The sequence below is a fragment of the Vulpes lagopus genome, chromosome 2 (assembly GCF_018345385.1).
Source record: "Vulpes lagopus strain Blue_001 chromosome 2, ASM1834538v1, whole genome shotgun sequence".
Lineage (NCBI taxonomy): Eukaryota > Metazoa > Chordata > Mammalia > Carnivora > Canidae > Vulpes > Vulpes lagopus.
The window spans coordinates 172,575,425-172,603,250 of record NC_054825.1 but is presented as its reverse complement, the minus strand read 5'-3'; the positions used below and the strand labels follow the sequence as shown (position 1 = coordinate 172,603,250).

Below are 27,826 nucleotides of genomic sequence, written 5' to 3'. Positions count from 1 at the left end.
TAACCTAACACTAATTCATAGAACCATCTGTTCACAGCTGCAAGAAGGAGAAAAAAACTGAGAGGAGGAAAGGAAGGAGGGGGCTCGAGCAAGCACGAGCGACCTTTATCTGTCATCTGATCCCCGATCGGCTATGGTTTGAGGATTTTTTATTGAATACTTGACGTATATCCACAGCCTACGTGGGCATGTATACTGAGCACCTGCTGTGCGCCTAGGACGTATATTATGTCCCTGCCGGTGTCAAGACTTCTTTCTTAGTCATAGCAGGGCTTCTTCAGCGACAAACACGAAGCCAACCTCCCGGAATGCGCTTCCTTCATTCCTGGGCAGCCTTCAAGCCCCTCTCCCGGTAGCCCAACCTCAAAACCCAAGGGCCTCCTAGCCGTCTCCCCCATTACCCGCTAGCACGTGCGCTTGCGCACTCCGCCCGGCAATTTTGGGCGGGGCCGGTCCCTCCCTACCGAAGACTACATTTCCCACAGGCCTCTGCTCCTAGTTTCCTTCCGGCTTTCTTGCTGGTGTCGGCTAGGAGAGGTGAGTTGGTCGCGTGCATTGAGGAAATGGGCGCGGGGGCGGCGCGGGGGCGGCGCGGGCCTATGTGTGAACCGGGTAGCACCGACTGTGGATTTTGTGACGCTGACTGGGCATTGGGTGCCCCGAGGCGTCCTTTCCCTTTCCGCTTCAGGGCTGCACCAGTTCCTCGGCCCAGAATGGCTCCGAGTTGTATGTATGAACCCCAGGGTGAAGGCCCCCAACAAAAAGACGCAGGCTTGAGACCTGCAGCTCTGCGAACCACAGCGTCATCAGGGCTCCCTTGTAAGGAAACTGCCGCGACGTGGGAGACAGATTCCAGACCTGGCCTTTGTACTCGGCCTTTCTCTGATACTGGGAAGGCTGAGCTTTACCCCGGACTCCCTCTTAGTTGCCTCGGGTTATGTGCGTGGTGGACGGTGCGAGCAAGTGTGATAGCGGGGGTGTGTTCTGAGTTAGCCAGGCCGGGCTGAGCTCCCAGAAGGGCTCAGCGCTTCAGGATTCCCGTCTCTTTCCCCCCAATCCTGCTGATCTTTAGGAAGGAGAGAGAATGGAGGAGATAACCATTCGTATGTCCATTTGTATTTTCTTCCGTGAAATGTAACTTTTATTATTCTGGACATGGAAGCATTTGCATCTCCTGGGAAAATGAAAATCAGTGCGGACTGAAAATAGAAAAAGCAGCCCTTGCATTAATCACGCTGGGAGAGAAGACAGAGATATATAGCCCGCTGCAAAATTAATAGAGAGTGTTTCATGCAGCAATTGTAAAATGCTGTAATAACTCCCTCTTTGAGAGGTAACCGCTGTTTTACCAGTGATGCTCCAGACTCGCTTTGCCATTTTTTGTTTTCTTACTGGAGATACCCAGTTGCTAAATGACCCTCCCTTCAAGATAACATTTAATCTCCAATTAATCCCTGCCTCTCCTAGTCTCACCTCGAAAACCGCAACCCTTCCAGAATTGTTCCCTGCTTCCCATACATCTTCAGTCCTTCAGTTGGAACCCAGCCTTTCACAAAAGAGCTTTTCTTCTCCTCCTGCATTGCATTCCAACCCTTCCTGTGGAATTTCCTCCCTCTCTCGAGTCAATAAATCTGATTTTGTTGGCCTATTACAGGCTTGTTCAGGTGGTCTTTAGCTGGTTAGACTTTAACATGGGAAATACCCTATCCATAGGCCTGGCACTTTGCTCTTCTTTCCCAGTGAATGATAGGGGTAATGGATGAGGTTACCTCCTGACCTCTCAGGTGGGTATTCACATAAAACATTTTGCAATCATTGAATTCCTTCTGTGAACTTTCTGATCATTTAGATGGCTTGCAAGGAAACCTCCTGAAGGGAGACCAACTGGGGAGCTTTATTTTAGGATTTGATTTGTTGAGATTATAGTTTAGTTGGAATCATAAGCTAGGTGTCTTAAATCTTCACCACTGCCCTGAATTCAAAAGTAGGCAAAGGTAGGAGATAGTTTGATTGGTGACGGGGTTTTCTGCTTTTGAGGCTCTTAAGGAGTTGTAATGTGACAAGGTTTTTAAAGGAAAGGTCTATTAACAAGGAAGGGAAAGGAAGATATTAGTAGAAATTTGAGAAATGGTTTGAAATTTATGACAGCATGAGTTGTCAGGCCATATGTTTATGTGTTTGGTTTTTTAAAAGATTTTATTTATTTATTCATGAGAGAGAGAGAGGCAGGCTCCATGCAGGGAGCCCGATGTGGGACTAGATCCCATGACCCTGGGATCACGCCCTGAGCTGAAGGCAGATGCTCAACTGCTGAGCCATCCAGGCATCCTGATGTTTATGTGGTCTTATGAGAGGCAGTTTATGGAGCTAAATTACCAGTGTTCTAGTCCTAAAATGGCCACTTAGAGCTGGGCAAAATTGGGGTAATTTCTTTCATCTCTTTGTGTCACAGTTCCTTCATCTGTGAGAGGATAGTGTTAGAACCTGCTGTAGAGGATTGCTATGAATAGATGAATCAATAAAGTCCTCAGGTAATGCTTGATACATAATTAGTGCTCAATAGATTTTCAACACTATTATGTTGTAATTCCTTTTTTTTCTCATCACTTAGATCCAGTAATTTGAGGATTTTCTCACATTTGCTTCATTCATCCATGAACCCCCTTTTGTAAATTGTTAATCAGGAGGAATTGCTTATCAATGTGAAGTTTGGAATTTTTTTGCTAGCATTATAAGAGAGAGCAAGGCTGAGAAGCTCAAATATTTTGTGGAAGAAGAAAAGAGCAGAAGAGAATTTTCTTTAATAATTACAGGGAAGAGAGACGCCTGGGTGCTCAGTGGTTGAGCATCTGCCTTTGGCTCAGGTGGTGATCCTGGGGTCCTGGGATCTAGTCCACATCGGGCTCCCTGTAGGGAGCCTGCTTCTCCCGCTGCCTAATATCTCTGCCTCTCTGTGTCTCACATGAATAAATAAATAAAATCTTTTAAAAAATAATAATTATGGGGAAAAGTGTATGTAGTAGTCTTCATCTTCAGTGATACAGCTGGCTTTCATTTAATGTTTGTTACCTTAAGTGCTTTATTATATATGATGTCTTATTTAATCCTTATAACAACTTTTTAAGATAGAATCTATAATTATCACCATTTTTTTATGGGAGGTGACTAAGGCTGAAAAGTTAAGTAACATGTCCAAGATCAGAACTGAGATTTGTATCCTGGAAGTATCATACCAAAGCTTGTATTAGTAATTAGGTATAACAGTATACCAAGTCTCATCATTATGGGTACTTAAAAAAAAAAATGCTTCCTGCCTTATTCAGTAACCTATTAGGATAGAAAAGATATTAATGTGATGAGAGCAAGCACTACCAACTTGTGTCCAGATTATACTGAAGCTATGGGGTCTGGAGGTAATGGATTTCATAGGTCAGACTTATATCTCACAAGTTTTTTGTGTGGGTGTGGTTTTTAAATTTTATTTTAATTCCAGTATCATTAATAATGTCTCACAGTTTTTATTTTTATGATGTTTTATGTGAAGTCAGATTAGTAGAACAGAGAGATCCAATAGGCCTTGGAGACTTCATAGGCATCTTAGCCCAAAGGATTGGCTCAGAAATAAAATAAATTTATTTCTCAGGAAGATGTGAAAGGAAGCAGCCAAGAGACTGCTGTCATTACTTAAAGGACATCAGTCAGGGTTTTTTTTTTTTTTTTTTTTTTTTAAGACTATTTATTCTTGAGAGAGAGAGAGAGAGACATAAGTAGGTCCCCTGCAGGGAGCCTGATTGTGGGGGGGATGATGACACTTACCCAGGACCACGGGATCACATCCTGAACCAAAGGCAGACGCTCAACTGCTGAGCCACCCAGGCATCCCCAGTCAGGCATTTTTTACGATTCGTTTCTAGATAGTACTCCAGTATACATGGGCAAAGTCAACAACAGACTTGGCTCATGAATTAGAAGGTAAAGTAAATAAAAAAATAAAAGTCACTCAGGAAAAACAACAGCTGTTCTTAGAGTATCTTGGGCTTTTTTTTCTCAGTTCAACAGAAGGCTAAAAGAAAAACCTTGAAATGGGGAAATTTTTGCCTTATTTGGAATATTTGTATTTGTGAGGTTCACACTGTGTTTAATATGGTGGTGAGTGTTGCAGGCTGTTCCTGTAGACATTTGAAGTAGTCCTCCTAGCATACATGTGATTTTTTTTTCTGTCACAAGAATTTATTGCCACACATGTTGGAATTTTTTTTTTAAGATTTTTTTTTTTTTAAGATTTTATTTATTCATAGAGACACAGAGAGAGAGAGAGGCAGAGACACAGGCAGAGGGAGAAGCAGGCTCCGTACAGGGAGCCCGACGTGGGACTCGATCCAGGGTCTCCAGGATCACATCCTGGGCTGCAGGCGGCGCTAAACCACTGCGCCACAGGGGCTGCCCAAGATTTTATTTATTTATTCATGACAGACACAGAGAAAGAGGAGAGAGAGAGACAGGTAGAGGGAGAAGCAGGCTCCATGCAGGGAACCTGATGTGGGACTTGATCCCGGGTCTCCAGGATCACACCCCGAGCTGAAGGCGGCATTAAACCACTGGGCCATCGGGGCTGCCCTTTATTTAGTTATTTATTTGTATTTTTATTTATTTAATTAATTGATTTTTTTAAAGTAGGCTCCACACCTTGTATGGAGCCCAGATAGGGGCTCAGTCTCATGATCATGAGATCAAGACCTGAGCTGAGATCAAGAGTCCAGCGCTTAACCCACTGAGCACGCATGGGATTTTTTTGTTTTAAACACAGTGGCTTCATCCATTTCATCAAAATTAGGGCAGCATCATCACTTTTTAATATTTGCCTGGTTTTTAGTGGTGTAGATGCACTAGTATTTAATCATTTCCCCAATTAGATTCTTTTCAGCTTTTGTTCATTGTAAACCATGCCTGTCAGCGTACCTCTGCGGATAGCTTTATATACATGTGCAAATAGTTCCTTTAGTCTCAGAAGTGAAGTTCTGGGAACTAGCTCACAAGGTCTTTAGGGTTATCACGTTTAAATGCTTCTTCACATAGTTCTAAATTTGGACCAACATGGTGTCCATTTCCTTATGACTTTGCTACTCTGTGACATCAGTCTTTCAGACCTCACAGTTCCATCACTGTAAAAGTGAAATTTTTCTCTTTTCTTTTCTTTTCTTTTCTTTTCTTTTCTTTTCTTTTCTTTTCTTTTCTTTTCTTTTCTTTTCTTTTCTTTTCTTTTCTTTTCTTTTCTTTTCTTTTCTTTTCCTTTTTTTTAAAGATTTTTATTTATTTAATCATGAGAGACCCACAGAGAGAGAGGCACAGGCACAGGCAGAAGGAGAAGCAGGCTCCATGCAGGGAGCCTGATTTGGGACTGGATCCTGGGCCTCCAGGATCACGCCCCAAGGTGGCGCTAAACCTCACGCCCCAAGGTGGCGCTAAACCGCTGAGCCACCCAGACTGCCCAAAAGTGAAATTTTTTGGTGTGCCTTGCACACATCTCCATAATTAGTAGTGAGGTTTAGTGTCTTGTGAAAGATTATTTTTATTTTGTAGTGAGTTGTCCTTGCTCGAATTCCTCTCAGGGATGTAGAAATTTAGTCTTTATTATTTATTTATTTATTTATTGAAATCTAGTCTTTAGAAGCAAAAACCAAAGTTGCAAGATGGCCTTTTAGTTAGAGAAATGTGGACTAAGAACAGAACGTTGCCACCTAATAACTGAATCTGGGCAAATGATTTCACCCCTGAGCATTGATTTCCTGGTGTGTTGAGAGATGAGAAGAAATGCATAGCAGGGCAGCCCCGGTGGTTTAGCGCCGCTGTCAGCCTGGGGTGTGATCCTGGAGACCCGGGATCAAGTTCCGCCTCAGGCTCCCTGCATGGAGCCTGCTTCTCCTTCTGCCTGTGTCTCTGACTCTCTCTCTCTCTCTCTGTTTGTCATGAATAAATAAAATCTTAAAAAAAAAAAAAAGTAATGCATAGGAGAACAGTGCTGAAGGCCATTAGGGGATGTCTGAAATGCCCACCATGTAGCAATTCTCCATGAACGTTTGTTGTTGACTAACTGTGATGATCATGAATCTCCTTGTTCCCATTTGGAAACTGAAAGAGAGGGAGGAGGTGCAAAATATGTCCTAGGATGAGAGGTCCTGATTGGGAAACAGAGTAGTGAGTTGTTTGGGCTGGGAAAGGCCAGTGGCAGCAGCTGCTAGGCTTACTCTGTGTGGTTTGCAGGCTTCGTGTTTAGGAGGTTCAGGCAGGATCCTAGGGGCTCAAGAGGCTGTATATGGTGGTATGGCCCTTTCTTAGCCCATCTTAGAAAGATGGTACTAGAGGGAGGAGGAGTTCAGTGTCAGGACCAGATCTATACTGCCAGACCGGGAGTCCTCCTCCTAAGTATTCAGGCTTCTATACCAAATCCATCAATGTTCAGCTGGATTCCTTAGGGCTTGGATTTCTTTACACTTCTTGTACTCTCTCCTAGTTTTTGTGAGTATGGAATCAGGGTGGGTATAGTTGTGGAGAATAGTTAGGAAGTAGGGACAGAAAAGAAAAACGCTCATTAATATAAGTCTTTTGGGGATCTCTGGGTTACATTTGGTTTCACGGCCTCTTTTTCTTCCAGATCTGGCTTATCTGGACTCTGCAGTTCTCCAGCAGAGAAATCTTGAAAAGGACTGACCAATTCTTGCATTTTGAAACCATGGCCTATGTAAGTTGATGTTCTTTTCTCCTTTTTGAAATATTATTGATCTCTATGTCATATGTACATACATACCCATTCCTTATCCTGACACTTCTTATTTAACACAACTCCACTCAAGAATTTTCTTTAGTTCCTCTCATTCCAATGAGGGTTGGGAACAAAGAGCCCAGTGAGTGTCCTTCCTACATGGCCTTCTCTCTTCTCCACTAATGTGGATCTTCTCCTGGCTACAGAATCTTCTGTCAAGAGCCATGAGGGAACAAAAGTGAAATGCCTTGAGAAAAATGCAGGCACTCTCTGCAGAAAGTTCCCTTGTTAACATTTTCCAATATAACAGCTTTTGATTTTAATACTTAAGCTTCAGAGAAAGTATATCTCTGAATACAATGATTTTTAGTCTGGCTTTATGTAGGAAAAATTTGTGTCCCCAGTACACAATTTGACATCTTTTCAAAGTTTTTGACCTTTTAATTGACATGTAACATACATAGAGAAAAGAACACAAGTCTTAGGTGTGTAGCTGAATGAATTTTCATACACTGAGCACATTTGTGTTGGCAGCACTCAAGTCAAGAAAGAGAATATTGGTGGTACCTCAGATGTCCCCACTTCAGTCACTCCCTGCCCACCAGGCCCAGATATAACCCCTGTGTCCTGACTTCTAACACCATAAATAAATTTTGCCTATTTTTAGAACTTTAAATAAGTGAAATTGTATAGTTCAGTATAACTCTTTTTAACAAAAAATAATGTGGAGACTCTTGTTATATTTCAAATATAATTGGTAGACTATCAGGACCATCCTCGGATGTTTTGAGACGCACACAAATATCTTTAAGAGGATGTGTGTTTCTGGTGCTGCCGGTGAGAATGGAGGTGTCAGAGCGTCATACAGAATGTGAGCTATCCTGCCATTATGTTTTGGTTAGAAATACATTTTCATAGTGTATTTATTTAACATGTAGCTATTGGGTAGTATAAAATGAGTTTCTAAAAAGTTGGGGAAGTATTGAAGAAGAAATTGTGGGAAAAGACACAAAGCAAGTGAGAAAAGTGAATTCAGTAAAAGAGACCATGAAAATACTAAAGCTAAAGGTACATGTGGAGCAACCCATGTTGCTATACTATAATTCTATCCTGGAGGGAGATGTGAGGCTGCTTGGAGGTTTGGAATTGACGTGTAGTGCAGTGTAGTTGCAATAAATACCTGTTTAATAATGTACTATTAGAATGTCTGGTATTCAGGAATGAGTTATTGATAATAAGGGGAGATCTTTGTTTTAAAAACTTTCCTTGAAGATCTCTGGTTTAATGAAGGAGAGAATTTGGTCCTATTTGACTGCCTAGAGGGAAAACTCCAGACTTCTTCACAGACTTGAGTTTTCCAAGGACATAAAATGAGATTTAGTGTTGGCTGGTCTCAGTCTCTGTATGTGTTGAGATCTTACAGTATATATGTAAGGCTTTTAGGATTGGGTGGATCAAGTAGGGATATAATTGGGGCCTTATATTGTAAGGCTTAAAATTTCATATGGTGACTTGATATCTTTATCATGGCTCCAAAGGCCTAATCATGAGTTCCCCTGTTCTTGCCAGATATGGTCCCTATCCAGCAGAAAAGACTCCTACCTGGCTAGCCTTCCTATCAGGCAGATGATCTAAACCCCTTCTGGTCCTCACACTATCAGAAGGTTTCACCTCCCTGCCAGCCCACAGAATTATTCAAACAAACCGGTCACATCCTCCTGTGGGGATCAGGGACACCTTACCCTCTTTTTACTACAAAGCCTGCCTCCCACAGACCCTGCTTGTTCACTCCATTCCTGAGTGCAACCCCTGTGTGGCCCTGCATGACGTGTGGTGTTCTCCTCCCCTGGGCTGTGAGTATATATGTCTAATAAATGCTGTCAGTCTCATCTGTCCAGTGTCAGGTATTGAGCCACCTCATACTATATAGGGCAAGGAATCTCTCCCTCACCAGTGGGGAGGTAATTAGGTAATCAGAACAGAACTACAAATAGATCAAGAATCATCTCCAGCAAACCCTGAGAGAGAAACCCTGAGAGAAGAATACCAGGAGCAAAGTCCATTGTGTAATTTTACAGGATGTGCTGGTTTATTACAAGGTTTCTCAACTTTGGGAGTATTAATATTTTGAGTCAGAGAATCTTTTATTGTGGGGGCTGTCGTCTGCATTGTGGAACATCAAACAGTATCCCTGGCCTTTTACCAGTGAGGTGCCTATAACCCTTATATCCCCTCCCTCCTGTTGTGATAACCAAAATTGTCTCTAGACATGGCCAGATATCTTCTGGGGAGTAAAATCACTCCTGATTGAAAACCATTTGTCCAAAGTGACATCATCATGGTTCAGCATCCTCAAGTCAGGGTTGAGAAAGGGTGTTCAGTTAGGGATGATGGATGATAAAGACTAAGAAGGTCATCCAGATGCATAAGTAATAGATAATGTAGGCTGTAAGAATCAAGGAAGATTTTTGAAATTGTAATGAATTAAAGTATCTAAATAGGAAAAGAAAAAGATTGAATATGATATATTCAAAATGTGGACTATCATGTACAGTTTTTTTTTAAGTTTATTAAAGAAGTGGTCCTTATAGGGAAAATGTTTATAAGAAAAATCTGACTTTATGATGAACTTGAGTCTATTTTCTTAGAAAAGATATTACAGTACTTTTGGGAGAAGTTTTTGTCAATATTTTTTCACGATCGTTAAAGGGAAAAGGAAGCGGAAGACATTTCCCATGAATTTACGGTGGAGACACATAGCTTGTAAAAGGCTTGTGTGTACAGTTTCAATTAATTTGGTGTTTTTTTTGGTTATTTTATTAATTTCCAGATTTTGGGGGGTAAAAAATTAATCTTATCTGCAGCCGTAGGGCTGTTCAAGACATGTAGAACTCTGCTTCAGTGATACTAATTTTCTTACTGTTCCCTTCACATAAGCCCTATCCCATTGCTTGTTATGTGGCCCCTTCTCTGCATTGCAGTCCTCAATCTCCTCCCTTTTCATTTAAGAAATATTGCATTTATTTTCACAGGTAATAACATGAGTTTTATTTTTTCAGGGTTCAGTGACATTCAGGGACGTGGCCATAGATTTCTCACAGGAAGAATGGGAATTCCTGGACTCAGCTCAGAGGGACTTATATAGGGATGTAATGTGGGAGAATTATAGCAATTTCATCTCACTAGGTAAGGCTGTTTATTTCAAATTATGTTGACTTTATTGTCAATTTCAGGACTATGTTTTGAGAAAATAGATAAATTTTTTTCTTTGTGTTCCAAAGGAATGGCTTTAGCTTTGTTGGGTTGGAAATAGGCTCCTGCATTTAATACTTCATCACTTTCATTCTGCTGTGTCCTTCAGATTTTTTTCAGGTTCTGTGATTTACTTGTTTCATTGGTATCCAAGGGCTGGGCTTGAATTTGGGTTGATGACAACAGAAGCATTGTCCAAGAAATCAGATTTTACATTATATTTAAGCCCAGAATTGATGCAAATACTTAACATTCCTTTCTAATCCAGCAAGGAGAGTACCTAGCCACAGGGGTTTTGAGTCTCTAAAAATCAAGGGAGCCTAGAGAACTTACACTGTATAAAATGGATCCACAAAGTTCATTTAAAACTCAAGTAAACGCATTCTGTTTCCTATAACATATTGAGTTCTACCTGCTTTGTGGTTGAAATTTAAAATCTAAGAACTTTGAGATGCCTGGGTGGCTCAGTAGTTGAGCACCTACCTTCGGCCCAGGGTGTGATTCTGGGGTCCTGGGATCGAGTCCCACATTGGGCTCCCTGCATGGAGCCTGCTTCTCTCTCTGCCTGTATCTCTGCCTCTCTCTCTCGGTGTCTTTCATGAATAAATACATAAAATCTTAAAAAAAAAAAATCTAAGAACTTTGAATTTATCATTGAATGAATAATCCTAGAAAGGATCAGATGTCATCTCAGGAAGACTCTCCTGTCAGTAAGTTGATAAAAATAACTAATACACACACAGGTATATGTACCTATAATTGCATGTAGTTGTACTTACTATTGTGAGCATTGTCCATTATTAATTAATTCTCACAACTCTATAAGTAATATACTGTGATTATCATCCTTTCAGATGAGAAAACTTAGGCATAAGAGGTTAATAATTTACTGAGGTAACACAGCAAGAAAGGCAGGATTTTAAACTCAGTCTGGATTCAGATTTTATATTCTCAACCACTACACAAGACCACCTCTCAACAGAGTTTATATGAGTTTAAATTATAATAAGGCCTGTTATTATCATTTCCTTGTGCTCCCAAAGATACCCTAACATGAGTGCTCTTCAGCTGCCTTTCATTTCTTCACTCTTAGGCTTTGTAAAGTGCCATTTTGATCTGTAGTTAATTATGAATTTAACCAAATTTGTACCTGACTTTTGGACTTATAATTTCACATCACATTATCTTTTAAGCAGAACCTTCCATTTCTAAACCAGATGTGATTACCTTACTGGATGAAGGGAAGGAGCCCTGGATGGTTGTGAGGGAAGAGACCAAAAGACACTGCTCTGGTGAGTGAGGGCTGAATAGGATGGGGAATTAATTACTGCAGGTAAGAGCCAAGCCTGTTAACCTTGAGATATTGGAAATCTCTCTTCCAAAGCCCATGGCCTGTGGAGGGAAGCAAATTAAAATCTTTTAAACCTGGACTCAAGAGGAACTTCCTGTTGACCTCAATCACAACTCTCTGTTTTTCATTTTTATTTTTATTTTTATTTTTATTTTTATTTTTATTTTTTTTAAAGATGTATTTATTTATTCATTCAGAGAGAGAGAAACAGGGAGAGACACAGGCAGAGGGAGAAGCAGGCTTCCTGCAGGGACCCCGACCTGAGACTCGATCCTTGGTCTCCAGGATCACACCCTGGGCTGCAGGCGGCGCCAAACCGCTGTGCCACCTGGGCTGCCCTTGTTTTTCATTTTTAATATTTTCTCTACTACTTCAAAGAGAGGAGCTGTTCTCAGTAGGAGGAACAAAGACGACAGTAAACATAAGAGCTGAAATCAACAAGATAGTAAAAGTAGAGAAAATTAATAAAGCCAAAGGTTGATTTCTTGATAAGATCAACAAAGTTGGTAAATACCTAACTTGAGTCATCAAGGAAAAAAAAAAAAAGGACGACAACAACTGTTAATGCTAGGAATGAAATAGTAACTGGGTTATCACTTCACATCCTATAGCCATTAAAAGAATAATAAGAGAATACCATGAGTAATTTTATTCCAATAAATTAGACATCTTAAATGAAATGGAACAACTTAAAAAACACAATTACCAGAGCTGACACAAGATAAAAAAAGAAAATCTGAGTAGCCTTATATCTGTCAAAATAATTGAATTCATTCAGAAATCTTTCCACAAAGAAAACTCAAATGGCTTCACTGGTGAATTCTATTAAATATTCAAGAAAGAAATAGCAGCAGTGTTACACAAATTCCTTCATAAAAGGAAAGAACACCTCCCATAAATAAATAATTAAAAAAATAGGTAGAATAAATAAATAAAATATTTTAAAAAATAAAAATAAAAATAGTGTCTTTATATACTAGGAGTGAAAAAAATAAGGAATTTAAAATCAGTTAAGTCAATTAAGTCAATTAAGTCAGTTAAGTCAATTAAGTCAATTAAGAAAATTAAAAGCAAATTAAGTCAATTTACAATAATGGCAGAAACCAAAAATACTAAGGAGTAAATTTGATAAAACATGCAAGACCTGTACACTAAAGACCATGGTAAAGACCTAAATAAATAGAAAGAAACTGTTTTGGGGATGGGAAGTCTACTTAAAATATCAGTTTTATAAATCTTAAGCTGATTCCAAAATTTATGAAAAAATGATGGACTTAGCGTTTCTAAGGTAATCTTGGGAAAGGAAGAGTATATTACAGGATTTCGACTATATGACTTCAAGATACTTCAAGATTATAAAACTACAGTAATCAAGGGGCACCTGGGTGGCTCTCTCGGTTGAGTATCCAAATCTTGGTTTCAGCTAAGGTCATGATCTCAGGGTCTTGAGATTGTGTCCTGCATCAGGCTCCAGCCTCAGTGGGGAGCCTGCGTGAGATTCTCTCTCCCTGTGTCTCCCTCCCCCCACCTTTCTCTCTTTCTCAAAAAAATAAAACTACTGTAATCAAGACTTTGAATATTGGATAAAGGTCAACCAACAGAACAGAACTGAGACCTTAGAGGTAGAACTCATACACACTTAAAAGATCATTTAGTTTTTAAAATTTTTAAATATATTTTTTAAAGATTTTATTTATTTATTCATCAGAGACACAGAGAGAGGCAGAGACGTAGGCAGAGAGAGAAGCAGACTCCATGCAGGAGCCCGATGTGGGACTTGATCCTGGTTGTGGGATCACGACCTCAGCTAAAGGCAGGTGCTCAACTGCTGAGCCACCCAGGTGCCCCGAAGATCACATTTTTAAAAAGATTTTACTTCTGAAAACATGAAAGACAGAGAGAGAGAGAGAGAGGCAGAGGTATAGGCAGTGGGAGAAGCAGGCTCCATGTAAGAAGCCTAATGTGGGACTCGATCCCGGGACTCCAGGACCACGCCCTGAGCTAAAGGAAACTGCTCAACTGCTGAGCCACCCAGGCATCCCAGGATCATTTATTTTTGAGAAAGGCACCAAAACATTCCAGTGGAGGGGAAGGAAAGTTTTTTTAACAAATGAATTTTGGAGGGCAACCCGGTGGCACAGTGGTTTAGCGCCGTCTGCAGCCCAGGGCGTGATCTGGAGACCCTAGATTGAGTCCCACATCGGGCTCTCTGCATGGAGCCTGCTTCTCCCTCTGCCTGTGTCTCTGCCTCTCTCTCTCTCTCTCTCTCTGCATCTCTATGAATAAATAAAATCTTAAAAAAAAAAAAACGAATTTTGGAATAGCTGGAGAAAAAAATCTTCACCCCTACCTCATCCCAAAATTAATTTAAGATGTACTTTAGGGCAGCCCTGGTGGCGTGGCGGTTTAGTGCTGCCTGTAGCCTGGGGTGTGATCCTGGAGACCCTGGATCGAGTCCCACGTCGGGCTTCCTGCATGGAACCTGCTTCTCCCTCTGCCTGTGTCTCTGCCTCTCTCTCGCTCTCTCTGAATGAATAAATAAATAAATCTTAAAAAAAAAAAAGATGTACTTTAGACCTAAATATAAAAACTAAACATAAAAAATGTAAAAAATCCAAATATAAAAAAATTTAAGACTCATTATAAATTTTATATAAAAAATATGAAAGCTAGGTGTGCCTGGCAGGTTCAGTCGGAGGAGCATGTGACTCTTGATCTTGTGTAGAGATTACTAAATATAATAGAAAATAAACTTAAAAAAAGAAAGCTAAATATAAAGCTTTTAAAGGAAAACTAGGAGAATGACTTATAGTAACCAAAGGCTTCTTAGGTGAAAGCAATAACCATAATAAAAATTGATAAATCAAATTTTATCCAAATTAAAAACTTTGTCTCTTCAAAATATACCAATAAAAAAATGATAAGTCACAGACCAAGAGAAAATAGCAGTAAAACATATCAAACAGAAGACCGATATGTACTGTAACTCAACACTGTAATGATAACCCAATTAAAAATGGGTAAGGGCACCTAGGTGGCTCAGTCTGCCTTCAGCTCAGGTCATGATCTCGGGTCCTGGGATTGAGCCCCATGTCCAGCTCCCTGCTTAGTGGGGAGTCTGCTTCTCCCGCTGCATCTCCCTCTGCTCATTCATTCCCTCTCTCTCTCTCTCTCTTTCTCTACTCCCCCCCTCAAATAAATAAATAAAATATTTTTTAAAAAAATGAGTAAAAGGTACATCCATACTATGGAATAATGCTCAGCAACAAAAAGAAATAAACTGTGGATACACACAGCGGCTTGGGTAGTATGCATGAGGAAGTATGCTGAGTTAGAAAAGCCAATCATAAAAGGTTACATACCCCATGACTCCAATTATGTAATATTTATGAAATAACAAAATTACAGAGATGCAAATGGATTCATGCTTGTCAAGGGTTAGGATATAGAAAAGGGAAAGGATGGTTAGGGCCATAAAGGAGTTTTGTGGTTATGGTACAGTTGAGTATCTTGTTTGTGGTGGCGATTATGCAAGTTTATATGTGATAAAACTTTAAAATTGCATAGAAATATATACAGTTGAGCCTTAACATGCGTTTGAACTGTGTGACTCCACTTACATGTGGATGTTTTTCAATTAATACAGTAGAGTACTGTAAATGTATTTTCTCTTACGTTTTTCTTAATAACACTTTCTTTTCTCTAGCTCACTGTGTTATAAGAATACAGTCTATAATACATCCAACTTAGAAAATATGTGTTAATATTTTATGTTATTGGTAAGGCTTCTGGTCAACAGGCTATTAGTTGTTAAGTTTTGGGGGAATCAAAAGGTAAATACTCAGATTTTTGACTGCATGGGGGGTTGGCACCCATAACCCTGCATTGTTCAAGGTCAACTATACGTATACACAAGGGCATGTATAACTAGTGAAGTCTAAATGAGCTCTCTGGATTATACCAATGTTACTTTCTTGGTTTGAGTATTATACTATACTTATATAAGATGTTAAACATTGAGAGAGGTTGGGTGAAGGTTGCATGAGACTTTCCTGTGTATTTTCTGCAACCTCACAGGAACCTACAATTTTCTCAAAAAGTAAACAAAAATGTTCAATTAGGGGTGATAGGTAAAAAATTTGAACAAAGATATGGATACTCTTTTTATCATCAACGACTATAATTCATTTATATCTAAATCTGTGTTAGTCAGCTTGAGCTGCCACAACAAAATACCATAGGCTGGTAAAACATTTGTTTTCCCATAGTTCTGGAGGGTGGAAGTCTGAGATTAGCATTTGGGGCTCTGATGAGGGCTTGCAGATCTTCTCTTCTCACGTTGTCCTCACATGGCAGAGAAGGAGAGGGAGTGAGACGGAGACAGACCTCTTATAAGGCCACCAGTCCTATCAGGCTAAGAGCCTTATGACTTCTTTTAACCTTATTAATTATCTTCTAAAAGTACCATTTCCAAATACAGTCACATTGTGTCAGAGCTTCAGTGTCTGATTTTGGAGGGACACACAGTTCAGTCGATAGCAGTATCTATATAGGATCCAGTTTCTCTGACTTCTATTTTGATTAGTTTATATGTCTTTTGTTGCCTAAAAATGTATTCATTCATTGAGTGATCTGAACCATGCATTGCTAGACACCAGTAGAACAATTGTGAACAAGAATGCTAGGTTCCAGCAGCCATGTTTACATTTTAATAGAAGTAAGGACATTAAGTAAATAAATAAATGGATAATGTTAGGTGGTGACAAGTATTATTAAGAAAAGTGAGAACAGACACCTGGGTGGCTCAGTGGGTGAGTGTCTGCTTTCGTCTCAGGGCGTGATCCCTGAGTCCCGGGATCGAGTCCCACATCAGGCTCCCTGCATGGAGCCTGTTTCTCTTTGCCTCTCTCTCTGTGTCTCTCTTGAATAAATAAATAAAATCTTTAAAAAAAAAAAAAGAAAAAGAAAAGTGAGAAGAGCAAGGGCTAGAAATTGACAGGTGTTGACATGTTTGTTTTAGGGTGCTCAGGGCTTTTTGAAGAGGTGATATTTGAGTGGAGACCTGGAAAAACAGTTATAGGAATATCTGTAGGATAATCTAGTTACAGGAGTATCTAAAGCAAGAGCGATCCTGATGGAACAGCAAATGCAAGGATCCCTGGGTGGCGCAGTGGTTTAGCGCCTGCCTTTGGCCCAGGGCGCGATCCTGGAGACCCGGGATCGAATCCCACGTCGGGCTCCGGGTGCATGGAGCCTGCTTCTCTCTCTGCCTATGTCTCTGCCTCTCTCTCTCTCTCTCTCTCTGTGACTATCATAAGTTAAAAAAAAAAAAAAAAAGGCCTTGGGTTGGGAGACGGAAGTTTTGTGGGTTTGAGGAACAGCAAGAAGGCCAGGATGATTAGGATGATTATTCCAAGGTAAAGCATGGGACTTTTAAATGTGATAGAAAGCCCCTGGAAATTTTTGAGCAGGGGAATTACATTTAAGCTGATTTGTCTTCTAATTATCACTCTATGGAGAACTGATTGAATAGAGACAAGATGGGAAATGGAAAGAACAATCAGAAGGCTATTTGATCTCTCCCAGCTGGAGATGGAAGTGGTGGGAGGTAGAGTAAGAGCCATGGTAGATGTACCCAGTACATGTGGGTCTGCTCCTCTCTGAATATTCTCCTCCCCTCTCTGGGATTTCAACAACTTGCATGGGGCTGCTCCTTTGGATACCCTCTTTACCCAAATTGGACTCCTCACCAGCTTCCTTCCTCCAATATGGATAAGAAACATCTTTGTCTTTTAATTAATGATTTAATCCAACTACATTTAAGTAACTTTTTAAAAAAATTTTCTTATATATTTAGGCTCAAATCTATTGTCTTCCTCATTTTTTTTTTTTTTGTTCAACTTATTCTTTCTTCCTTTTTTTCTTTTCCTGACTTTTCTGGATGAATCAAATATGTTGACTTTAGCTTTTGCCTCTTGTGTTAGTTACACATACTTCTAGTTTTCTTCTCAGAGTTGCCCTAGAAATGAAGACATGGATTCTTTTTTTTTTTTTTTTTAAGATTTTATTTATTTATTCATGAGAGACACAGAAAGAGAGAGAGAGAGGCAGAGACCAAGGCAGAGGGAGAAGCAGTCTCCATGCAGGGAGCCTGATGTGGCACTCTATCCCAGGACTCCAGGATCACACCCTGGGCCAAAGGCGGCGCTAAACCGCTGAGCCACCCAGGCTGCCCAAAAAATGGATTCTTTACTTACTACATTGCTCCTTAAATTAACTCCTTTGTATCTTTCCCAGTATTGTGAAGATATTAATAACATATTAATTCCTTTTATGTATCCTCCTCTTTTTTGTGTTGTTGTCATGTAACTTAATTCTTTTTATTTTTTTAAAAGATTTTATTTATTCATTCATGAAAGACACATAGAGAGAGAGGCAGAGACACAGGCAGAGGGAGAAGCAGGCTCCCTGCAGGAAGCCCGATGTGGGACTCGATCCCAGGACTCCAGGATCACACCCTGAGCCAAAGGCAGAGCTTAACCGCTGAGCCTCCCAGGCGTCCCATGTAACTTATAATTCTATATACATTTTAATCCCCACTGAGCACTAATTTTATTCTGTTGTCAGTGTTTGTTTAGATTTACCTACTGTTTGCCTCTTACAGTGCTCCTCATTCTTTTCTGCACTGTCATTCTTCTACCTAGAATCATTTTCTCTGTACCTGAAGAATTTCCTTGAGTATTTCTTTTATTGTGTCTCCTGGCAATGAATTCTCTTTAATTTTTTTTTTTAAGATTTTATTTATTTACTCATGAGAGACACAGAGGAAGAGGCAGAGACACAGGCAGAGGGAGAAGCAGGCTCCAGGCAGGGAGCCCGACGTAGGACTCGATCCCAGGTCTTCAGGGTCAGGCCCTGGGCTGAAGGCGGCGCTAAACCGCTGAGCCACCCAGGCCGCCCTCTCTTAAGTTTTATTTGACAATATCTTCAATCTTTAAAGGGTACAGAATTTTTATCTTTGTTTTTATTGGATACAGAATTCTGAATTGGGAGTTATTTTTCTCTTAGCTAGTATCTTGTCTTTTGGCTTCTGTCATTTCCATTTAGCAGCAGTTTGTTGGTCATATTGGAATTCCTTTTCGGGAATTATTTTGGAGGTTTTTTTCCCTCTGTGACTGCTTTTAGAATTTTCTTTTTTATTTGGTTTTCACAGATTTACTGTGGTGCGTCTATTTTTATATTGCGGTGTATGTATGCTTTTTGCTGTTCTAAGGAATTAAATTGGACTTCATATCTTATCAGTTTTGAAAAATTCTTGGTTGTCAAATATTCAAGTATTGTTTCTTTCCCGTTTTTACTCTTCTCTCCTTCTGGGACTCAAGTTACACATAAGTTAAACCTTTTTTTTTTTTTTTTTTTTAAGATTTTATTTATTTGACAGAGAGCATGTGAGAGAGAGAGATCATGAGCAGAGGGAGAAGCAGACTCCCAGCTGAGCAGGGAGCCTGATGTGGGGTCGAACCCAGGACCCTGGGATCATGACCCCGCCGAAGGCAGACATTTAACCAGTTGAGCCACCCAGGGGCCCCTAGACCTTTTTAAATTTTTGCATGTATCTTTTATGTTCTCTTATGTTTTTTCTTATTCTTTTTTATTTCTGGGATTCAACTTTGATATCTTCTATAAACCCATTTCCTAGTTCACTGATCTTTTCTGCTAAGTCTAATCTGCTGTTAAAGATATCTGTTAAATTGTTAAATTTAGCTATTTTTCAGTTATGAGATTTCTTTTTGGATATATATTTTTTGTTTTGTTTTGAGAGAGATCAGGGTGGAGGGATGAAGGAGAGAGAGAATCTTAAGCTCCATACCCCCCATGGAGTCCAACACAGGGCTTGATCTTATAACCCTGAGATTGTGACCTGAGCTGAAATCTGGTGAGACTCTTACTAACCAAGTGAGCTACCCAGGCGCCCCTCTCTCTTTTAATAGATTTCTTTTTTAGAGCAGTTTTAAGTTGATTGCAAAATTGAGCAGAAAGTAGATTTTTCACATATTCCCTAAGAGTACATTTTTTTAAAGATTTTATTTATTCATTCATGAGAGACAGAGAGAGAGAGAGAGAGGCAGAGACACAGACACAGGCAGAAGCAGGCTCCATGCAGGGAGCCCAATGTGGTACTTGATCCCCGGTCTCCAGGATCACACCCTGGGCCGAAGGCGGTGCTGAACCACTGAGCCACCTGGGCTGCCCCTGTGTTTACATTTTTAAAATACTTGAGAAGTCTGGTTTATTGATGCGTAATTTATATACATTAAAATTCACTCTTTTCAGTGTCTAGTTTTAGGAATTTTGACAAATGCAGACAATTTGGGTAACCACCACCATAATCAAGTTTAGAATAGTTTCAAAGTCTCTTCATGTCCCCAGTGTTCTCTTATTGAGTTAAATCTAGCTTTTGGCTAAGAAATATAATATTTTTTTTTATCATGATAAGGAAGTAACTATATATTCCTATTATTTTGAGTGCTTATTTCTTTATTTATTTAGAGGGGGAGAAGAGATGAGGGGCTGAGGGAGAGGGAGAGAGAGAATCTTTTTTCTTTTTAAAGATTTCATTTATTTATTCATGAGAGACACAGAGAGAAGCAGAGACATAGGCTGAGGAACAAGCAGGCTCCATGGGGCGCCTGATGAGGGACTTGATCCAGGACTCCAGGACCACAACCCAAGCCAAAGGCAGACACCCAACCGCTGAGCCACCCAGGTACCCCAGAGAGATAGAATCTTAAGCAGGCTTCATGCCCAGTGCAGATCCTGACGTGGGGTTGATGTCACAATCCTGAGATCATGACCTGAGCCGAAATCAGGAGTCAGATGCTTAATTGACCGAGCCACCCAGGTTCCCCCATTTGCTTCTTTAAAAATAAGAAATGAGTGCTGAATTATGTCAGATGTCTTTCCAGTGTCTATAAAAATAATTATAGGATTTTTATCTTTAGAATAATGAATAAATGAATATGATAAATTATTTTAGTAGATTTCCTAACATTGAACTGCCCTTGCATTCCTGAAATAGACTACAGTTAGTTATGATGTATTTTGATTCAGTGTGTTATAGGAGTTTTTGCATGAATTTTCATAAATGATAGAGTTTTCCTTTACTAGGTTTTGGTTTCATTTTTAACTCACTTTAACTTGGAATTCTTTCTTTCTTTCTGTCTTTCTTTCTTTCAAAAGATTTTATTTATTTATTCATGAGAGACACACACAGAGAGAGAGGCAGAGACATAGGCAGAGGGAGAAGCAGTCTCCATGCAGGGAGCGCGAAGTGGGACCCGATCCCGGGTCGCCAGAATCACATCCCGGGCTGAAAACGGCACTAATCCACTAAGCCACTGGGGCTGCCCGAATTTTTTCTTTTTTGTAAATGGTCTGGGCCACTTTATAATTGGGCTATATGCTTTCTAAAGTTTTGATAATCTTCAGAATAATTTTTAAGAGTAGGTCTTTGATTAATTTCTCTATATTTTCTTAGAGAATTACCCTTCATTGGCATAGTTGTTCCTTACCATTTTCATAATAATTATGTTTTGTTAATTACTTGTTAATGTCAAGAACTGTGAAAGGTCTGCAGTTTTGCCTCTACCTGCATGCTAACAGGTTAACCTGCTGCAGTGTTATGGATGCTGGCAAAAACATATGACTTCTAGATCAAAGACAAAGGATTTTATTGCTCAACAATAAAACGGCACAACAAATGGCATGAACATTAACATATTTACTTCATTCCTGTTTGCCCACAAATTCCATGGGGGGGGATGTGGATGTATCTAGATAGATACCTGAATATGCATTGAGCTGCACTGTAAGGGAGGAATCCTGAACTTAGAGAACCCAAATCTTTATGATGGGCAATGAGCATGAGGGACCTTTCTCCAAAGGAGATCCTACCTTTATTATATTGAACCATTAGCAAACCTGCCTGTTGATCTAGAGAGAGAGATACTATCTGTACCTTCCCGCATTGTCAGTTATACAAACATTCTTGAAAAGATAATCCAGAACAAAGGTAGTCAATACTTCTGCTTGCCTGATGTGTAAAATTGTGAGAGACCCATAGTGAGTTCTTTCTGAATACCTAGTTGCTATTTTTAACTTTGTTTGAATGCTTTCCTTTTTTCCTAATTATCTTTGCAAATGATTAATATGTTTCACTGATTGGAGCACCTGGGTGGCTGAGTTGGTTAAGTGTCCAACTCGGTCTCAGCTCAGATTTTGATCTCAGGGTCATGAGTTCAAGCCCCACATTAGGCTGTATGCCAGGTATGGAGTCTACTTAAAAAAATACACACATACATTCAAATATATATATCACTGACTTTTTTCAAACAACCTAGGTTTTTAAAACTTGTGTATTTCATTCTTTTTCTGTTATCTAATTAATGACGTTTTGCTTTTATTTCCCTCTCTGTATTCTTCAGTATATTTTTTTTTCTAACTTTCTAAATCATATTTCTTTTCTTTCATTTCTTTGCTCTAGGAATTTAAATGTATTGATGAATTTTCTTATAAGATCTGCACTGTATTTTGTAGATTCTTGGTAATCTAGTGTTTTCAATATTATTTTCTAGATAGTCTACAATTTTCTTTATTTAATAAGGAGTTTTAAAAATTTGAAGTGCGTTGGGCAGCTGAAGGTGGCAGTTTAGCACCACCTTCAGCCCAGGGCCTGATCCTGGAGACCCAGGATCGAGTCCCACGTCAGGCTTCCTGCCTGGAGCCTGCTCCTTCCTCTGCCTGTGTCTCTGCCTCTCTCTCTCTCTCTCTCTCTCTCTCTCTCTCTCTGTCTCTCATGAATAGATAAAAATTTGAAGTGTGAAGATGTCGCTTGGTTTTTAAATTTTTTTATTCCTCCTTCTGTTTCATAATGAGACTTTGAGTCATTTCATCAGTTTTATACATTTGACTATAGTCATAGAAAAGACCTTTCTTATCTCTCCTATCCCACTTCTCCCCATATCCTTGCTTACTTCATTCAGCATTTAGATTTTCTCATGCAGGTTCCCCATCTGGATCACTATCTTTGAGCCTAGATCCAACATATCCTTTATTTTTACTCTTTCACACTCAGGTGATCCCAAGTACCATTCTGTATTTGACAGTCATTCTGCTATACTCAATGTCTTCCCATGCCTCTTTGCTCAGGATTTCATAAGCCTTTCAATGTTGGGATTATTGAAAAATATTTGAGATAGTTTTGTAGGAGGTACAGATGTTCCTTTGGCTATGTAGGAATGGGAAGGAGGAGCACCTAGAGAAGGTATGAAGGAACACAAATTTGAGTAAATGTAGCACTGATAATAATAGTATAAACTCTAGTGGAGATAAGTAAATCATTGTAGTACATTTTTAAAAAGTAAACTCAATTCCCAATGTGGGGTTCAAACTCACAACCCTGAGATCAAGAGTCTCATGACTGAGCCAGACAGCCACCCCTATTGTAGTACATTTTAAAAGATTACAAACAGATATTCATTAGTGATTATGTAATTATGGGAATTAAATGAGTAACATCTATTGTGTATTTGGGGTTTGTTAGGGATTGTTTCTGTCGTTAGGGAAGCTTAGGGGTAAGAAACTAACAGATGATAAAATAAATATTCCAAAATTGGGAAAAAGAAGAGCAGCTGGTTGCTGGGATAGAGTATAAAGTGCATAGTTCTAAACAGGATCAGCAGGAATAGCTTTTCTGAAGAAAGTGATTTTCAATTAAGATCTAAAGATGAAGAGAAGCCAACCATGCAGTCAGAGGATTTCTCAAAGACCGTATAACCTTGTCAGCAATGCTATTTAATGCAAATAGTGGTAGTGCCTTTTGTGAGCTGAAGAGGCCTTTCTGGCATGAACAGAGTAAATGAGAGAGGAATTGATAAGCAGCTTATTTATGCTGAGGTATTTATTTTTGATTCTAATTATAAAAAAAAATCATTAAAAACATTAAGTAGAGGGATCCCTGGGTGGCGCAGCGGTTTGGCACCTGCCTTTGGCCCAGGGCGCGATCCTGGAGACCTGGGATCGAATCCCACATCGGGCTCCCGGTGCATGGAGTCTGCTTCTCCCTCTGCCTGTGTCTCTGCCTCTCTCTCTCTCTCTGTGTGTGAGTATCATAAATCAATAAAAATTAAAAAAAAAATTAAGTAGAGAGACTCAAATATTGATCAGCATCAGAATCATTTGCTGGAGAATACAAATAAGTACAAAACAAAAACATGCCCAGGACTTGATCCTATAGATTATGTTTCAGTCAGTTAAAAATTACCTCTCTCATGGGCATCCCCGGTGGCTCAGCAGCTTAGCGCCACCTTCAGTCCAGGGTGTGATCCTGGAGACCCTGGATCAAGTCACACGAGCCTGCTTCTCCCTTTGCCTGTCTCTCTCTCTCTCTCTCTCTCTCTCTCTGTGTCATGAATAAATAAAATTTTTATTAAAAAAATAAAATAAAAATTACCTCTTTCTTGGGCAGCCTGTGTAGCTCAGCAGTTTAGCACTGCCTTTAGCCCAGGGCATGATCCTGGAGACCCGGGATCGAGTGCCATGTTGGGTTCCCTGCATGGAGCCTGCTTCTCCCTCTGCCTGTGTCTCTGCCTCTCTCTCTCTCTCTCTATCTCTCTCTCTGTGTGTCTCTCATGAGTGTAAAAATAAATAAATAAATAAATAACCTCACCTCTCTCTAGTTTTAAGAAATCTTCAGGTGATTCTTATCACTGATTTAACTTGTTTCCCTAATCACCAACCTTACCTCCAGTCCTGGACTCTATTCTCTGTGTTTCCTTTGCCATTTTTTTTTTTAACATATGAGAATGCAGTCTGTTCCATAATACAATTAATAACTCACAATACAAATTAGCTTAATAGTGATATGGAATAGAGAATGATGTCAGTATAATTTGAGAGTTAGTTGATTCACAGGTAATTTTCCTTCTTGAATGAAGCCTGGATAGAAGTAGACCTAAAACATTCAGTAGGAAAGGCAAAGTGTTCAACTTGATGCTTTATTGCTGGATGCCCCTTCACCTCTATATGAAAAAAATTAATAATTGAGTGTCTGCATCCAGGACTCTCTCCCCAGAGATACTGTTAACCTTGCCTGGCTTCTAGCTGAAAACAGGTTACATTTTACCCTATTCCCACCTTAATGGTAGCCTTGCTGACTTAGGGCTTTTTTTCACTGCAGCGTCTCAGTACTTGAAATCCAGCATTTCTACTCTTGTGTGTGTGCATTTTAGTATCCATGAAATGGCCTTCAGCCATGTTGAGCTGCCTTTTAGACTATCTCTTGAAATGTCAATTATTATATTTGTTAGTGTTCTGCCAATAAAGTTCCATAGGTTTGAGTAGTCTTCTCCAGCCCTGTTTTCTTCATAAACTCTTAATTTTTTGATGTGTAATTTTACTGAAAATAATGGGTTTTTTAGATACACATATGTGGTATTATAGCAGAAATGCCTGTTTTAGAGGTATCTGATCCATTCACTTGTAAGACACATGATTTTAGGTGCCTTTAATTTCTCTATAGAAGTTTTCTTTCTTCTGTCACAGGAAAATAGTGTGTGTTTGCCTTCTTATTTTCTTTCAGATTTGGATTCCAGATACAGGACCAATACGTTACCTCCAGAAAAGGACATTTATGAAATATATTCATTCCAGTGGGAGATAATGGAAAGAATTAAAAGCTATAGTCTTCAGGACTCCATTTTTAGAAATGATTGGGAATGCAAAGGCAAGATTGAGGGGCAAAAGGAACCACAAGAGGGATATTTTGGGCAAGTGAAAGTTACTTCTGAAAAAATGACCACTTACAAAAAACATAATTTTCTTGCTGAATATCAGAGAGTTCATAATGGAGAAAAGTTGTATGAATGTAAGGAATGTAGGAAGACCTTTATTCGTCGTTCAACACTTAGTCAACACCTGAGAATTCATACTGGTGAGAAACCTTATAAATGTAAGGAATGTGGGCAGGCATTTAGACAGCGTGCACACCTTATTCGACATCACAAACTACATACTGGTGAGAAGCCCTATGAATGTAAGGACTGCGGAAAGGCGTTTACAGTGCTCCAAGAACTTACTCAACATCAGAGACTTCATACTGGTGAAAAGCCCTATGAATGTAAGGAGTGTGGAAAGGCCTTCAGAGTGCATCAGCAACTTGCCCGACATCAGAGAATTCACACTGGTGAGAAACCCTATGAATGTAAGGCATGTGGGAAGACCTTTAGGCAGTGTACACACCTTACTCGACATCAGAGACTTCATACTGCTGAGAAACTCTATGAATGTAAGGAATGTGGGAAAGCCTTTGTATGTGGTCCAGACCTTAGAGTACATCAAAAAATTCATTTTGGTGAGAAACCATATGAATGTAAGGAATGTGGAAAGGCTTTTAGAATATGCCAACAACTTACTGTCCATCAGAGTATTCATACTGGCGAGAAACCCTATGAATGTAAGGAATGTGGGAAGACTTTTAGACTAAGGCAACAACTTGTTCGCCATCAGAGAATCCATACTCGTGAGAAACCCTACGAATGCATGGAATGCTGGAAGACCTTTAGTAGTTACTCACAACTTATTTCACATCAAAGCATTCATATTGGTGAGAGACCTTATGAATGTGAAGAATGTGGGAAGGCCTTTAGATTGCTCTCACAACTTACCCAACATCAGAGTATTCATACTGGTGAGAAACCTTATGAATGTAAGGAATGTAGAAAACCTTTTAGACTGCTCTCACAACTTACTCAGCATCAGAGTATTCATACTGGTGAGAAACCTTATGAATGTAAGGAATGCGGTAAGGCTTTTAGACTTTATTCATTCCTTACTCAACACCAGAGAATTCATACTGGGGAGAAACCCTACAAATGTAAGGAATGTAAGAAGGCCTTTAGACAACATTCACACCTTACTCAACATCAGAAAATTCATAATGGAGTTTAATACAAAAAAGCCTTCAATTGTACATTATGTTATAAAATATCCAGAAATTCATTTTAGAGAAATTTGCTTCATGCTTCAACTAAGCATAAGAAATTTTATATTATTGGGAAAAAAAAGTTGCTTTAAAAGCCTTCTATCACCATTCAAACATTGTTTATCTTCAGCAAATTCATGTGAGGGAATCATATAATGAATGTAGGAAAATCTTTAGCCTTATCTATTATTATCCCCATTTCACTACTTTATTATGTGTTATTGGACAAGGTACTTAAACTTCTGTGCCTCATTTTGCTCACTTGTAAAATGGTGATAATAGTACCTATGTATATTATTTATTGCTGTGTAATAAATTACCACTAACTTAGTAGCTTAAAATTATACACATTATCTCACAGTTTCTATGGGTCAGGTGTTGGGGCATAACTTTGTTGGGTCCTCTGCTTCAGGGTCTCTCACAAAGCTAAACTAAAGGTTTCAGCCAGGGTTGGGTCTCATTTGAAGGCTCACCAGGGGAAGGGATTCATTTCCGACCTCACATGGTTGTTGGCTGTCACACTGAGGTCCGCAGTTTCTAGTTGGCTGTAGGCTGACCTTAGTTCCTTGCCACATGGGCTTCTTCAACATGACTGCTTATTAAGTGTGATCTGCTAGCATCATAGAAGTTATAATCCTATATGATCTAATAACCAAAATAACACCTTTTAGTTACGTTTGCTGTCTTATACTGGTTAGAAGCAAGTTACTGAGTCGCCCACTTTCAAGGGTAGGGGGTTACACAAGAGTATGAATCAGAATGTAGGGACCATTTCAGGGTCAGCCTGCCACACTGTGTAATAGGATTGTCTTAAGGCTTAAGTAGTTAGTGCTTGGACAAATAGCCACGTAGCATGTTTCCTGTAAATATTATCTACAATTGTTATCATTAGTGTTAGTGAATTCATATGAAAGGAATTTACTCTAGAAGTAGTAAATGTAGAAATGCCTCATGTCACTGCTCAGCACTTACTAAACTTAAAATAATTTATTCCAGATAAAATCTAGGAGGTTCTATTGAATGTGAGAAGTTCTTCATCATTTGAGCTGCATCAGTAATTTCATGCTGAAAAGAAACCTTATGAATTTCTTGAATGTGAGGTTAAGAGTACAACTATTGTAGAATCAGAAAAATATAAAATTATTTTCCCATAATAAATTTCAAAAAGTAAATGTTTTGCAATCCCTATTGTCTGATCACTGTTAAAGATTAATTAGAAACTATCAAAAAGAGGGCAGAAAGGAAACTAACCACTTGGAAATTTAATATTCTGTGTGTTTGTGCATGCATATGTGTGTGTGTGTATATGTATGTATGTATTTAAAACTCTTATACAAAAGAAAGAATGTCATGCCATTTACAGGCAATATACTGTTTGATGTTCAGATTGCCACATCTTCAACCAGTGGGAGTTAGGTCTTTT

General features: G+C 39.4%; 1 protein-coding gene across 5 annotated transcripts; it reads left to right on the top strand.

Annotated features, from left to right (window-relative positions):
- Nucleotides 1-493: 493 nt before the first annotated feature.
- ZFP14 (ZFP14 zinc finger protein) lies at nt 494-27,591 on the top strand. 5 transcript variants are annotated; one of them, XM_041745919.1, is made up of 6 exons: nt 494-537; nt 6,653-6,739; nt 8,535-8,613; nt 9,820-9,946; nt 11,209-11,304; nt 25,003-27,591. In XM_041745919.1, exons 3-6 carry the CDS (start codon nt 8,584-8,586, stop codon nt 26,367-26,369), a joined length of 1,620 nt encoding a protein of 539 aa, XP_041601853.1. In that variant the 5' UTR covers nt 494-537; nt 6,653-6,739; nt 8,535-8,583; the 3' UTR covers nt 26,370-27,591. The 5 variants fall into 5 exon arrangements, with proteins under 5 accessions (XP_041601853.1, XP_041601850.1, XP_041601851.1 ...); XM_041745916.1 differs by having other exon boundaries at nt 11,206-11,304; XM_041745917.1 differs by lacking the exon at nt 494-537 and adding an exon at nt 588-819 and having other exon boundaries at nt 11,206-11,304.
- The last annotated feature ends 235 nt before the right edge of the window (nt 27,592-27,826 follow it).

What these genes read in the sequence shown, in the direction of transcription:
- ZFP14 (XM_041745916.1), top strand. Translation starts at nt 8,584, where the DNA reads ATGACGTGTGGTGTTCTCCTCCCCTGGGCT. An exon ending in GTGTTCTCCTCCCCTGGGCT is followed by an intron (nt 8,614 to 9,819) that starts GTGAGTATATAT and finishes TTATTTTTTCAG; the next exon opens with GGTTCAGTGACATTCAGGGA. An exon ending in GACCAAAAGACACTGCTCTG is followed by an intron (nt 11,305 to 25,002) that starts GTGAGTGAGGGC and finishes ATTTTCTTTCAG; the next exon opens with ATTTGGATTCCAGATACAGG.